Source organism: Prionailurus viverrinus, chromosome E1, assembly GCF_022837055.1.
Source record: "Prionailurus viverrinus isolate Anna chromosome E1, UM_Priviv_1.0, whole genome shotgun sequence".
In the NCBI taxonomy this organism is placed as follows: domain Eukaryota; kingdom Metazoa; phylum Chordata; class Mammalia; order Carnivora; family Felidae; genus Prionailurus; species Prionailurus viverrinus.
The window spans coordinates 35,193,594-35,209,875 of NC_062574.1; the positions used below are offsets into that span (position 1 = coordinate 35,193,594).

Genomic DNA, 16,282 nt, shown 5'->3' on the forward strand with positions numbered 1-16,282 from the left:
TTATCTTAGGGGGCTTATCTTAGGGGGCACACGCAGCCCGATGTTTACGGCAGCACTATCGACAACAGCCAAACTACGGAAAGAGCCCAAATGTTCATCGACTAACAAACGGATCAAGAAGACGTGGTGCATGGATACAAGGGAATACTACTCAACCACCAAAGAGAATGCAATCGTGCCATTTGCAACGACGTGGACGGAACCAGGGTGTATCATGCTAAGCGAAATGCCTCAGAGACAAATACCATACGATTTCACTCATATGTGGAATTTAAGAAACAGAACAGGTGAATACATGGGAATGGGGGAAAAAAGAGACAGGGACTGTATTTAAGACATTTTTATTTTATTTTATTTTTTTTAAATTTTTTTTTCAACGTTTTTTATTTTATTTTTGGGACAGAGAGAGACAGAGCATGAACAGGGGAGGGGCAGAGAGAGAGGGAGACACAGAATAGGAAACAGGCTCCAGGCTCTGAGCCATCAGCCCAGAGCCTGATGCGGGGCTCGAACTCGCGGACCACGAGATCGTGACCTGGCTGAAGTCGGACGCTCAACCGACTGCGCCACCCAGGCGCCCCTTTAAGACATTTTTAAATACAGAGAACAGACTGAGGGTTGTTGGAGGGCGGTGGGTGGGGGATGGGCTAGAAGGGTGAGGGGCATTAAGGACACTCGTTGAGATGAGCACGGGGTGTCATATGTGAGTGATGAAATCACTAAAGTCTACTTCTGAAACCAATTACTATACTATATGTTAACTAACTAGAATTTAAATAATAATTTGGGAAAAAAAAGTTTATCTTTAGTAACCTGGCACCTATACACAGATACTGCTTTAATGTTTCTTTATCCCTATGGAGTAGAATTTACTTAATGAAAATATATTAATTTCAGGCCATAATAAAAGGAGTTATGCTGGCTAACACGTATTTATCCGTCACCGTCTATGTGCCGTAACTTTTCCGGGGCCTTTACCGGTATAATGTCACGAGTGAAAACGACTCCACATGTAAACACCACAAGAAGGAAAGTTTATTGTTTCTTTTCTTTTTTTCAGGTTAGAATAATGTCAAAGTGTGTGGGTTTTTCAAAAAGTGTTTAATGTTTTATTTATTTTTGAGAGAGACAGAGAGAGCAGGAGAGGGGCAGAGAGAGGGAGACACAGAGTTGGAAGCAGGCTCCAGACTCTGAGCTGTCAGCACAAGAGCCTGATGCGGGGCTCAAACTCATAAACTGTGAGATTATGACCCGAGCAGAAGTCGGATGCTTAACCAACTGAACCATCCAGGCACCGCAAATAATCAAAGTGTACATTAACGATGATCTTTCTGATTGAATCTCAAAGGCCCATATTAAGTATTCAAATCATCTAATAATTATCAATTACTTATAAAGAATGAAATTGGTCCTTTGACTTTAATAACTTTCTAGGTTAACAGATCACTCAAACGAATACAGGGAAATCAAATGAATTAATCCCAAAACACTAATTCTCCTTATTGAATTTCTGCTGTTCTGTAGGAAGCTTTTCATAAATCAACAGCACAGATCAGTATTGCTGATTTACAGGTCTTTTGAAAGCTTGAATATACACTAGGACATGTTCAAGGGGCAACCTATATGGTATCTTAACACTTTCCAAAACTGCAGTGTATTTGAGATGGGACATTGTGTGAGTTTACAGTGCAAACATGCTGATTTGGTATATTCGTATGTTGTAATATGACCGCCATTGTAGTAGTTTGCATTTCTGTCTCGTCACATGATTAGCCTACAACTAGATCTAGTCTCTCAGTGACCTTCATCATCTACATCCGCATCTATACAGATAACTGGAGGCAAAACCGCAATTAAAACCCAGGTCTCTCGACTCCGAGTTAGCACTTTCCAGAGCAATTTCCTTACACCTGTTTGCCTACCTGTCCATTTCAGCCTAAACTCAGGGAGTGACTCTTCATCACGAGGCTCACCTATCGCGTGGAAGACTGCACTAAGGGCTCCGTTTCGTCACGTTCCCTACGTCCACGTCCTTCGTCAGTACCCTCCAGTATCGAGTCCGGGTTTGCTTACGTGATTCACTTGAACCAACACGAGGGTGGGAAATGCGATACCAGCAGAGGCTTGAAAACTCACTTGCATGTTCCAAGTCTTCTCTGGAAGCTTTGCCACCATTGTTGAGAACATTCCAGGCTGGCCTTACTTAGGGGTGGGGTGGGGTGGGGAGCTGGGGAGGTGTGGGAGTGACAAACACAGAGAACTGAGGCCATCTAAGGCCAGCCAGTTGACGTCAGTTGACGGCCAGTTGATGTCAGATGCACAAGCAAGCCTAGCTGAAGGTGGCCCAATCCAGGGCTCAGGAGAAGTGACAAGTGGCTGTTGGGTGACAGCATTGATACTCGGGCAGCACAGCCCTCAGCACCAGCTGACTCATTCGTGTGCATCTTGCTATGACATGAAACACAAAACAGTAATCATCCAGGGGCGCCTGGGGGGCTCAGTCAGTGAGACGACGGCTCAGGTCACAATCCCACGGTGCACAGGATGGAGCCCCGGGTCATGCTCTGCACTGACAGCAGGGAGCCTCCTCGGGATTCTCTCCCTCCCTCTCTCTGACCCTTCCTTGCTCGTGCTCTCTCTCTCTCAAAATAAATAAATAACCAAAAAACAAACAAAACAAAACACCCATAGCAATCATTTAGTTTACATGAATATAAACCTACAATTTATGTTCAAATGTACTGGTATGGACTGAAATAAGAGCTAAAAGTAGCCCTCGGTGCGTATCGTAAGATAGGATTTTCTGAGGACAGAAGTTCATTTACAAACAAATTCATTTATTGATCTGTATCTTGCTCTAATGCTTTTATGGCTTGAATAAATGGCTTGAATCGTAACAGCAAAATGATATGCCACCTGCATGAAATAAGTATTTCAGGTTACGAATGTCACAAAAAGCAAAAAGCCATTTACCCCAAGGATGTCTTCCACGAGCAACGTTTTTCTCGATTTGGCCACGTAGGCAGAGATGGTGGTGCCCTGGGCGATGGGCCCGGCAGGGATGAGCCGGGGTTTCCCTTCCTTGATTCCAGGGGGGGTGAACACACACAGACTCTAGAAGAAGGAAAGAACACGTCTTACGGATTTTACAGACCTCCCTGTACTTCCGCACTAACAGACAGACTCCTAAGTATTACTTATCAGTCACGAGGCATCTTTGAGCCAACGAAAACGAGGAAGATGCTTTGCAATGATCAAAGTGGGGTGTGTGTGGTGAAATTCTCTCCGGTATTCCCAATGGGACACAAAACACAGGCTTGATGTAGGACTAAAATCAATGTCCAGGCACAGCAAACCTCGCAAAATGGCCTCTTATCTCGATATATGGAAAATAATAAAATACAAAGTAAGTGGTCCTTGGGGTCCAGATATTGCCAAACGAGAAACAGAGAACATCGGGTCCAACCTGCCCCAGAGGCTGGCACACAGATCTGGAGACAGGATCAGTGACTACAAGTCAAGTTGTTCAGAACATTGTTTCTTCCTCTTTTTTTTTTATGACTCAATCACTCCATTCTTTAAACTGGCCTGACTATAAAATGACAGATTCAAAATACTCTCGATAAACATTTTGCTCTTCTCTGTGCAAAAAATTATGGACAAATCTGGGTGCATCTTTCCCTTTCAAATGACCAGGTGGGAAGGTAAAGTCCTGAAGGTATCTTAAAATAAATGGTTTTGTTTTTTTTTTTAAATATGATCAGTTATTTTTACTAAATCCAGTACTTTGAATAAATTTCTACTAAGAATTGCTAACCAAAACAAATCCCCTAGAGACTGGGGGCAGTATTTTGACATCACTATATTATGATTATCTACTCAATTTGAAAAGTATTAAGGTTCAGTAAATTCTCCCAGCACTTTACTTTTATCTTAGACTGGACTGCTGTAAGTTAAAGCCTGAAGACCTGTGAAGCAGTAAGATTAGACAATCCTCTTAAGCTATACATGTTCCTATTAATACTTACTAAGCAAATTCTCGGTAAAGACATCGAATTGGATCTAATTATACACGTATTAGGTCAGTGGTCTTCAAGGCTTTGTAATGTCAGAGAATACTTTCTTCCTATAAAATCTTAACTTATCATCACAGGAGAGTAAACCCTATAAACTCGAGCTCCTTCAATCAGCCAGGAGTAGGGAGGAAGAAAGGAAAGCAAAGCATAGGCGCACCCCAGCTGCTTGAAATAAGTCATTACTTACAGATTAGAGGCGAAGTTCAAAATATTTTTATTCACACCTATAGCTCTATCAGTTTGGACTGTGCCTAAGTAGTATTTGCTATTAAGTACAATGCCTGTGAAAAATATTTTTAAAATGATTCTTATTAAGGGATTAAGTTTAAAACGCTTATTACAAGTTATGCACTTTTAAAAGACTTTTAAGATTTAACTACATATAAGATGGTAAATGACAACTTCACCTTATTTTTAGAGGTTAGACTTCAGTGTCACTATTTTTAAAGTTACTATAATTCTATTACCCACCAATATGCACATGGCATAGATGATGTAATCTGATTTCTTACCATCGCCACATGACAAGCCAGTGTGCCACCCTCTCTTAAGATTGAAAGAAGAGTAGAAAAAGTATTCAAGAATGGGAAGATGGGATAATTGCAAGACAAAGGTGTAAAGGATACGCTGTATCTAGCCGGAAGAAAAATCAGAGTTAATGACGATTTTCTCAAACTATGAGAAAGTTAATCCTAAGAAAGCTGCTGAGAAACGTTCTCTTTCTTTACCGAAGACAGAAGGCAGGAAATGAATTTGAATTGAACTGAGGGCTTGCAGAGCTCCTACAGGACTTCCCATGGCCATGACCGTGACAGAAGGTAAACTCTGGGGCAGGCTCACAGCAGTGGCTTGGGCTTTTTTTTTTTTTTTTTTTTTTTTTTAAATAGTCTTTGGCTTTGTTTCTGTTTGAAGATCTACAACAGACATGGTTTTTGGATGGCTTTGTGATATATGCCCTTCACGGCTAGATTTAATAATATCTTAAGTTATAATTAACCTTCAAAAGTCAATCATGAAAGAATAGCTTATACATCCCTATATTACTAGGAGATCATGTATTTAATATCATAAAATGTTTACTGCCTCTATAGAGTTCATATATGGGGCACAAGCAACAGATAAGCAAACACCGTACCAAGGTTGTCTGGAAAGCTAGTCTATGTATTGGGCTTCCTGACAATAAAAGGTTTGGAAATCTTTCAATTACTTGATTGAATCTGAAAAACCTGTAAACAATAAATAATTACCAAAAAATTAAGTAGCTCTTTACTGTGGAAACTTTATCCTTGTTTTACCAATTACCTTCTGATTTTTGTTCATATTTACGGGATAGAAATGTTTCCAAATGGGAGCTGAGGACAAGTGCTAACAAGTATTGAATAAGTGGTCAGATGAAGGCCAAGGGCTCCGGCAGGAAGGGAGAATGAGGACCAGCCTGGGACTGACACCAGTTTCTGACGTGGTTTCACTTTCTCCCCTGTGCATTAGGGGCTTTCCTGTTCTTTTTTTGTTTCTATGTTTTACTCCATACAATTTCCTGTGCAAAAGTTCCCTTCATAACATCCATTTCTGATTGAAGATCAGTCCCTGGCTTGAATTATGTGTTCAGTAATGGGTTCTTTATGACCTTCGCAGTTGTAAGGACTGATTGGCAGCTATTATCACAAACAGAAAAAGTCAGTAACAAACCTCTGAATTAGAGGCTGAATTTTACAGGTATTCAAGGGATGGGGAAGATCTATGAAACCTACCTTTATTTACCCTACAGAAATAAGCAAACGGACAGCTGTGTACTGAATAGTTACTCCCCAGTGGTTAAACTAACACCTCCACCAAATACTTGGGTCTGTTTCTGAATTCTCAACTCTGTGCCAGTAGACTGATCGGTCTACCATACTGTTTTAATTACGACAAGTTTGTAGCACATTTTGTGATCTGACAAGGCAAGTCTTGCTTTGGTTCTGAATGTTTCAAAGCATTCACAGTTTATTTTATAAGATAGACTTTGCATTTTTCATTGGTAACGGGGGCTGCATTAATGCATTAACCAATAATGAGTGTAAGTTCTAGGGCAACTTACAAAGGAAATAGTAACTTTATTTAAAAAAAATCATTATGATCTTTGGCATATGGGTTTGACTGGGATGTTCATATGATTAAGATTAAAAAATATTATATTATTTTTATAAGAGGGCAAAAGGAAACTTCTATCAAACATCACTATGCAATATTTTAGAATGTATTAAGACTACTTATGCATGCACTTAAAATACATAATTTATCTATAAAATCCAATGTTGAACTGAGTCTCTAAAATTAATTCCTTCTCTAACACTGTATAAATCTATGAAAGCTTTGATCAGCACAAACGTATTTTAGAGGCTAGAGATAAAAACAACTAAAAACAAGGAAAAATTCCAAAGTTTCAAACCAGAACCACCTCTACTCTTTCCAGAGAAGAAATCAACTGCACTCAGAGCATGCAACTTGACAAATACTGCTTATTTCTAAGATGAGGTAATTTAAAGCCGCTAAGATTGGTAACAGTTGTCATGAGCAGTAGATTGGCTCAGTGAAGCAATAAGGAAGCATTCAAATTATTAAAAAAAAAAAAGCAAATTTGGAGAAATCAATTTGATGGAAAATGAACACTAGAAAAGACTATCACGATTTAATTGAAAAAAAAACTGATTTTTCGGTGAAATGGGAAAATCACTGACGTCAATTAGATACTTCCGGTGAGAGACATTGCTCTCATCTTCCTTCCTATACGCAATTCAAAGATCACTTTATTCATGAAACTTCATTTCTTATGTTAAGGGTTCAACTCACAATCAGTTAAATTTTAGAAATACTTTAAAAAATATATCACTTAAGCTTACCCTTAAGTTGTTTTTCTCCCAAGACACTGGATGGCAGTGGTTAGTAAACGAATTTAGATCTATGCACGTGGGCATGACTACCTGGCCCCAAATCCACCTGGAATTTTAAAGACAGAACTAACTCTACAGGATTCTTTTTAGACTTTTTTTTTTTTTTTTTTTTAATTTTTTTTTCAACGTTTTTTTATTTATTTTTGGGACAGAGAGAGACAGAGCATGAACGGGGGAGGGGCAGAGAAAGAGGGAGACACAGAATCGGAAACAGGCTCCAGGCTCTGAGCCATCAGCCCAGAGCCTGACGCGGGGCTCGAACTCACGGACCGCGAGATCGTGACCTGGCTGAAGTCGGACGCTTAACCGACTGCGCCACCCAGGCGCCCCTAGACTTTTTTTTTTTAAGTTTGTTTCTTCTGAGAGAGAGAGAGAGAGAGAGAGAGAGAGAGAGAGAGAGGCGCAGAGAGAGAATCCCAAAGCCTGACGCAAAGCTTAAACTCACCCCAAACCAAGAGTCAGACAAGTAACCAACTGAGCACCCGGCACCCCCCACCCTGCAGGAGTCTTAAAATTAACCTACTGAAGTTCACTGTGCAGCTGAAGAAAGTCACACGATTCCTTTAAACTACCTGCTATAAACTGATTTCTAACACCAATATATGAAAAGCCAGGTACGAATGTACTATATGAATTAAAAATTTAGGAGTTCGAAAGGTTTTACGCTTTTCCAAACAACTCTTACTGATAACACAAGAAAAACCTGTAATGATAATATTATAAAGGATGTTATGTATCAGAGTAAAAGACGAGGTATGGAAGAGAAAAATGGTAAAAACAGTAAAAGTTTAGGGGCACCTGGGTGGCGCAGTCGGTTAAGCGTCCGACTTCAGCCAGGTCACGATCTCGCGGTCCGGGAGTTCGAGCCCCGCGTCGGGCTCTGGGCTGATGGCTCAGAGCCTGGAGCCTGTTTCCGATTCTGTGTCTCCCTCTCTCTCTGCCCCTCCCCCGTTCATGCTCTCTCTCTGTCCCAAAAATAAATAAACGTTGAAAAAAAAAAAAATTAAAAAAAAAAAAAAAAAAAAACAGTAAAAGTTTAATTAAGCAAAATCCTATCACAGGAAAACTAGTTTTGTTTCCAACAAGTATTTCAACAGCACCTTGTACACATCGATGTCAGCCCCTGGTAAGGCTCAGGACATATAAATACACTCCTTCGTGCCCTAACTCTGGACCTGTCGCAAACTGCTCCTTCTACCTAAGAAAGTCCTTTATTTCCCGTCTTATCTACTAAGTGCGAGGTCTTCCAGGCCCCGCTGACACAGAGCTAATCATCGAGTTGTTTTTAAAGTGATCCCCCCCAAGACCCCCTCAAATTCGGCATCCCAGAACACCTGGGGTTTGTCTCCGTTTGCACTCAAGACCAGATGTGATAATCAACTGTGGATTTCTCGATTTCCCCTACATTCTTTGATGATAGAATGTTTTGTTTGGCTTTGTTTTGTTTTTTATAATCTTCGTATGCTCATCGATTTAGCATAGATTTTTGGCACATGAAAAGTATTTTAAGTGGTTTGTTGAATGAATCGCATCCATGACATAACATTTAACCAACGGAAGTTAGATTAAGCTTCAGGAAGTTTAAGACTCTTGTCAAAGTCACAAAGTGGTGAACTGGAACTCACGGGGGCCAACTCCAGAATCATGATTCTTTGGGAAGCCGTCCTTCTTCCCAGCTCTGAAACAGCGTGCACAGCACGGGACCCGTCTTTCCCGAAGGGCTGGCGGGGGTGCGGGGGGAACTGAACGAGAAGAGCACCGGGGGTGGGGTGTTGAACGAGGGAGCCCCTTCCGCCTCACCACTGCTCTCGGGGACAGCAAACTGCCCAAACAAGGTTGGTACTCAACAGCCTGCTGAATACATGTCCTACTCAAACAATAGCCTGCTGAATACACGTCCTACTGGCTTTTAGAAGAGCTTTATTTTAATACCGTTTTCCGTTTCTTCCATTTACTGGTCTATTAGGTTTTCTATTTGCATTAAACGGGACAATTTATATTTTCCTCAAAAACTGACCATTTTTCCCCCTACATTTTCACATTTATTAGTACAAGTATCCTCTCATGATTTATCATTTTCATCCTGTTTTATTTTCTAAATTATTAAACATAAATGTGTCTTCTCTTTTTGTTAATTAGGTCAGTAAATACCTCATATCTGTATAAAGTCTTTAGATTCCCTTGTTTATATGGATTTTCTCTTTCTAAATCCATAGACTAAAAAGGCACATCCCAAGGGGACAGATACTTTAATCTATGACTGTGTCTCTAGTACCTGAGATTACTACCATGTAATCGTACCCAATAAAAATGTGTTGAATTCATGAATTAACTTATTTTGTCCCTTATTTATTAATGCTCAAAAATGCATACAAGGTGCTTCAAGGATCTGCACTATCCACTGTGGACAGCCTTGCCCAGGGTTGTAGCAATACGACAATTCATTTTTGTAAACCTAATTGTCTGAATATCCCAGTAACTATACTCGTTTTTTTCCCAAGAAGTGACATTGCACATTAATTTTGTTTAATTTCCTTGTTTTTAGCCATTATGGGGATCTGAACTCTTCAATGGGGGCTAAACACATCAAAGTAGGATCTAACCCAAAGAAGAAAGGGAAACCCATGTTCGTAAATCCTGAAATTACATATATATATATATATATATATACACATACTTTTTGGATAAACCTACTTGCAGATACTACTAACATTCTCCAAATTGTATTTTTTGTTTGTCAATCACTAAAACACTATTGTATATTTCTGTCCTTTTGGGGTTTTTTTTGGTGTGACTGTTTTGCTTTACAAATTTTAACGCATCAACACTTATTGGGTAAACTGAGTAACAGGTCTCCCCTCGTTGCAGACTAAACCCTTCATAAACGCCAAGTGATCTCCTGTTCCAATTTAATGCTTTTATTCCCCAAACTCATCTTCGTCATTGATCCTGTGGTACTTTCTCTCCTTTTGTTTTCATTTTTCTGGAATAGGTCTGCTTCACCTAAAATTCTCTTTTTATTTTCAATCATTCTTAAGTCCTTTTCTATATGTGCCTCTATAAAACAGAAGACAGTTGTGAGTTTTTTAAACCTAACTTAATTTTTTTTTCTTTCAGTAACTGGGTCTATTCTACTTGTAATTTTGTTGTGACATATTTTGGTAGAGAGTTCCACAATCTATTTTATGTTTCACTTTTAGTGTTTTAACACTATTTCGTTTGTTTTCTATCTTTTCCTGAACTTTCCATGTTTTCTTTAAATTTTTTCTCTCCAACAATATTAATGTGGGTTTTTAATTCTACTAGGGGAACTTCTGACATACATAAATTTTATTTAAGTTATATTTATCAATGCATCAATTTCAGAAATTAATTAATTTCTGCTGGTTCTTATTTATAAAAGAAAACAATACTTTTATAAGTATAAGCATTTTATAATTCTCCCTGTGTCCATCTTAATCCTTGGAATTTTTGATACAGACTAAAAATTTTATCTCAGTCTGTTTGGGCTACCTTATTATAATTTTTTCACTACAGCATATACATTTTGTTATATATGTGAGTTGTTTAAGTAAGGCTTTATAACTATGATTCAAAATCCTGAGGCAATTTACAAAAGATTGACCAGGGGAGCCTGGGTGGCTCAGTCGGTTAAGCATCCAACTTCAGCTCAGGTCATGATCTCGCAGTTTGTGAGTTCGAGCCCCGCATCGGGCTCTGTGCTGACAGCTCAGAGCCCAGAGCCTGCTTCGGATTCTGTGTCTCCCTCTCTCTCTGCCCCTCCCCTGCTCATGCTCTGTCTTAAAAATAAATAAAACATTAAAAAATATATGTAAAATAAAATATAAAAGATTTACAAATATCTATAACATGCCCCTTTTTACAAAGGAAGGAATAGAAGAAAATACATGTGTATCTGCTCACCCCGGCCAAAAAAAAAAAAAAAGCTTTTTTTATTAATATGGTTGGCTTACATTTTAGAAGTATGTCAACATCTGTTCAAGCAATAGGGCAGATTAGATAATTTGATACTCCTGAAAAATTCAATTTAAAAAAATTTTAAAGGCTGGATAAAGTACATTTTCAATCCTTTCTAATGCATTGCTGGGCTGAGAAGAATGGACAGAATGCACAGGAATCTAAAAAGAAGTCAATAACGGAACTTGCGAGGCAAGCAAATCCCAAGTTGGATTTTTCTAGAGAGCAAGCAAAGCCTGGATGTACTGACCCTCCCTCAGGAAAGCACCGCGGGACACAAGACCTGCTGGAGGCCAGGACCAGAACGGGCTGGCGCCTCATCGAAGCTGGTGGTTACAGTCAATATAGCTACAGGCGCAAGGAGATTACTAGAACACCAGATTGTCTTGAATTTACTGCTGGAGGGAAAATGAAAATCTCTTCTGAGAAATCGTAACTGTGCATCATGTGGCTGTGAGGCTGGAATCCATACTACTCTGCAGTCTGAAAAAAAATCTCATGAGATAATTTAAAGTCGTGCTGGATTGGTATTGCCTTAGGTGACCGGCCAAAACGAATACATATCCTGTCTCCAGGAAAAGAACTTCAACACAACCCTCAAGAACACCCATTTTATTTTTTTTTTTTTATTTTTTTTTTTTTATTTATTTTTTTTTTTTCAACGTTTATTTATTTTTTTGGGACAGAGAGACAGAGCATGAACGGGGGAGGGACAGAGAGAGAGGGAGACACAGAACTGGAAACAGGCTCCAGGCTCTGAGCCATCAGCCCAGAGCCTGACGTGGGGCTCGAACTCACGGACCGCGGAATCGTGACCTGGCTGAAGTCGGCCGCTTAACCGACTGCGCCACCCAGGCGCCCCAAGAACACCCATTTTAAAAGGCCCGAGGAAGAGTATGATTCACGGTCAAAACATCAAATAAAATGAGACACACAAGCAAATAAGCCACCGGCTGTTGACAGGTGGGTGAAACAAAAGCCAAGAAATGTAAATTCTGGGTGGAAAAAAAAAACAATATAAAAGAGGTTTAGTTAATATATCCCAAGAAATAAAAGATAAACTTGAAAAAATATCCAGGGAATAAAAAACTATATTGAAGAACTGAGAGAAAATCAAAAAGAACCCGAAAGCAACTATGTTAAAGTCAATATACAGAGAGAGAATTTTTATTAATCTGAATTCTCTATCCGGCAAAGATGTATTTCAAGGAAGTGTTGAAATAAAGACCTACTCCAACAAAAACTGAGAGACTCCCACCAGTGTACCCTCACTAAGGGAAATTCTACAGGACAGAAGAGACCCGATTCCAAATGGAAGACTTGAACGCACAGAAAGAAAAACGTGGCCGACCAAACACAGTAGTACCCCTAGGTCTCTGCCTTCACGAAGCGTACATTCTAGAGAGAGCCAGATGAACCAATCGTCCCACAAAGCACAAATGTACACTCACAGCTGAGTTCTACGAAGGAGAAGCATGCGATACTAAGAAGGCTCGACAGAGTGAGATCTGACTCGGGAAGGTCAGAATTAGCCACATCTTGGCCACGCTCTCTGCTATTCCCAGGCCACACGTGGACCAAGGAAGCAGTGACCCCAGAGAGAACCATGCCAAGTACCATTAGCTGACCTCAGGAATTCAGGAATGGAGAATAAAGAGCCGACTAGAGCCTGGATGGACAGACTATCATCCCCTCAATTAAGTTACAGAAGTAAAAGAATTAGAAGCGATATACGTAGAATACGCTTTAGATGTTGTGGACACAGAAGGTTTTTCTAAGTCACATATTCCAGGAAGCTACTTCACGGAGGTCAATGTACAAACAAGCCTGCAAAAATAAAGTCAAACCTGCAGCCAAGTGACTAAGAGTCTGGGATCTGGGAATCTAAACCCAGGCTCTCCAGTCAAGCACTTCTTGAGGCTCTCACCGCCTGCAGACCCCTGGCCTCTTGTGGCCTGCCCTTTCTGACCTCTGAAACCACTCTTCCCCCACTACCCCCTCCAATTCTCTTTCACACACAGCGGAAGAGGGTCATCCCATGGGGCCCTCAGTGCCCGGGTTCACTCACTTCTTTTCGTGTCAACAGTTAGAAATGCTGAGTCCAGCATCCAGGTTTCATCAGAGAACCGGATTGGTCCAAGTTTGGGTCACAAACAGCTGTGACTGAAGGAAAAGGGTCACACGGCAGGTACTCAGCTGCCAAGGCCAAGCCCTGTGAGCTGTCTGCAGATCCCAGGGGTGTCATAATGAGACTTGCACTCTCCTGATCGCACCGAGCTCACATACACACCGGCACGTTTTAAATACAATTGCAAATGATATACTAGTTTTTTTTTTTAAAGGAATTCTTAATTTTTAAAGAAAAGTCCCAAAATTTTAGAAATAAATTTTTAGAATGAACAGGGAAGAATGAGATCTCTTTGTTATTTTAGTAACTTAGCCATTTAAAACTACCAGTGTCTGAAGTATCATTTAAAGTTTTTGGAAGCAGGAGTGGTATCTGAATAATTCAACTTAATGGAACTCTTGTCTCTGTACATGGAAGGCACTAGGAGAGATGCTGGGTGAATGCAAAGATTAGTAAGAAAAGGTCCTTGCCCCAAAGAGCTTTTAATCCTGTAACGTAAATTTTTACGATGCAAGGGGAGGGAACAAAAAGGATCAACGATGGGTTCAGTGAATCGGCCGGGAAACATTTTTGTGCAACGACTTTTCATCCTTTGCGTTACTGTATTATTCACGAGCACCATTAAACGTCTCGGAATACTTGCGTCTCTATTCCTATTACCATTTTATAAACCATAAATAGCACACATTTGATTACTCATGAATACAAGCATCACAGTGCAAAAAGAAACCCCAAATCTCCAAGAACAATGCCTAACACATAAGAAATACACAGTGAAATTTTTCCAAATGTATTTATAAATGCTTTCTACACAGTTAACCTATGAACGTAATTCTTATTGGCTCAGAATATTCTTTTAAGATGTTACGTGTGTGGTTTTAACATCACAACAAAAATCAAATGCCAGTAAGCTGAACATCTTGAACTGCTTATGCACGCCGCATTTGACCATGGGCTGTGCTCTGAGTAAGCTGCAACAGAAACAGAGGCTCCAGCCTGTGGCACGCAACACTAAGACAGGCACACCACGGAAGTGTGAGCTATGGCCACCGCGGCTCAGGGGTCTCCACGGAGTAACGCCGTCCCCGCACTGTTTCAGTGGCCTTCAGGAAGTCCAAAGAACTCACCTAAAAAATGCTCCACTTTTGTCCTTGCTTTATTCTACTGCAGGCAGCGTGCTGAAAAGGGCATACGCCGTCCCTGACACACCAGCCCACAGTGCCGAAGCATCTTCTGTACAGAACGGTCTAGAGGTGCCATTCATAAGACAGGCCAAACCAAAACAGTAAGTAAACTGTGAGATTTCATGCCCAAACGTTGCCACGCTGGTGAGATTTTCACCTGGCAACAACCGTAGACAGAAACGAAATACAAAATGAGTTTGAAGTACTTAATTGCCATGTGTCTGTGGTTTGTAGCCCAGCTGACCTTTTTTAAAGAGCTTATGACACGTTCTTATCTAGAGCACCAGAATCTAAATTCAGATACTTACGTTATTGCACTCTCCTAGGAAATACAGTGCAAATCCATCAGCTTTTGTGGCTGCCAAAGTAATAAAAAAGGAAGAAACTAATCTCAATGGAAGAACAGACCACGTATGAATTCTTTAAGGTGAGACCTCAGAGAGGAATCTTGTGAAAGGGCTTGTTAACATAATTAACGGTCATGCAGCGAATCGAGCCAACCAATTTATGGCTTTATTCAATGACATAGAACATTTTCATTCATTATTTATCAGCTATTGCAAACTTTAAGACGTGACACCCTCACATGCACACAGCAGCCAATGCACTACGCAATAATATGTTTGTGAAACTTTAAATGTTACAACTATTGGAAAATAAGTTTCGTTTAAGAACGGGATTTAATTGTTAAAGTACTAAAAAATACCAGACACAATATTCATAATAATGAGTAATCAAGGCAAGCATCACCCAAAGAGGATGATGCACGTATCCATGCAGCCTCACGAAGAGAACACGGCTTAACTCTCCTAACACTGCTTCGGGGCCATGTGAAGGCAGTTCCCACGGCAGGTAACCGATATGACTCCCGGAGGATCGCTTGCCTATAGACTCATGGTTCACTCCTTTTCACTCGTGCGGCCTTGGGTCAAATATTTGGCCTGCCTTTGCCACAGCTTCCCCATCAGAAAAGAGGTGATCAAAGTACGTAGATCTGCCATCTGCCCCAATAAATCTAAAATGCTTTGTGTTGCTTAAAAATTAAGGATTTCCTTCGTAAAGATGTGATTTAATTCAACAAAACTACACGTTCCAAAGAAACTAGTTTATTTAGAAAGCATAGTATATTCCATTTGCACATCTGGCAGATACTTTTTTGAGACTGGGTAAGTTAGGAAGTTTTAGGTTTGACTCATTCTGGTCGTTTCAGAATAGAGTATTTTCACTTCAAACTTAGCCCGAGAATAGAAGCAAATAAATGACTTGCATTTGCCTTGTAATAAGTAGATTACTCTTTCCATTTTCTGCAACAGAATAAAAGACACTTTGGTTCAAAAGTTCTACCAGAAGGAATATAAAACATTTCTTACCTATTTTAATGATGCTGCTCAATTCATAAAGGAGTAACTGATTGTCTCCTCCTGTATCTAATCACTGTTTGATGTAGCTGTTTAATTCATACACAACTCCCTGCATATTCGTATCTTGGTACTTTTAATAAAAAAAAAAAAGAAGAAAGAAAGAAAGAAAAAGAAAGGGCATAATTAAATATAATAAGATAAAAACTCCTTAATTTATAAAACATTTTATTAATTATATAACTTTATGTGTGTGTGTGTGTGTGTGTATAATTTTATGCTTTTACACATTATGCTTTTAAAGAACATTTATTTAAATATAATCTACTAAAAAATTGATTGCAAATTAAATTGCTGTGACATAGAATTATTTACAGGGGTGCCTGGGTGGCTCAGTCAGTTAAGCCTCCGACTTTGGCTCAGGTCATGATCTCACAGCGTGTGAGTTCAAGCCTTGCATCTGTCTCTGTGCTGACAGCTCAGAGCCTGGAGCCTGTTTCAGATTCTGTCTCCCTCTCTCTCTGCCCCTCCCCTGCTCACGCTCTGTCTCTCTCTGTCTCTCAAAAATAAATAATAAATAAAAACTTAAAAAATTATCGGAGCGCCTGGGTGGCTCAGTCGGTTG

The 16,282-nt window shown here is 39.9% G+C and overlaps 1 protein-coding gene across 16 annotated transcripts in view; it reads right to left on the minus strand.

The window, feature by feature from the left end:
- LOC125151381 (pleckstrin homology domain-containing family M member 1-like) overlaps positions 1–16,282 on the minus strand; it is a 116,061-nt gene that overhangs the window by 44,227 nt on the left and 55,552 nt on the right. For 15 of the 16 annotated variants that reach the window (XR_007146770.1, XR_007146769.1, XR_007146773.1 and 12 more), the window contains exon 7: positions 2,974–3,114. The exons of the other annotated variant lie outside the window; for it this stretch is intronic. Coding sequence is in view for 10 of the 15 variants with exons in the window: in XM_047832271.1 (XP_047688227.1) it covers positions 2,974–3,114 (141 nt within the window). In the remaining 5 variants the exon portion in view is untranslated. The remainder of the gene's footprint in view (positions 1–2,973; positions 3,115–16,282) is intronic. 16 annotated transcript variants of the gene reach the window in all.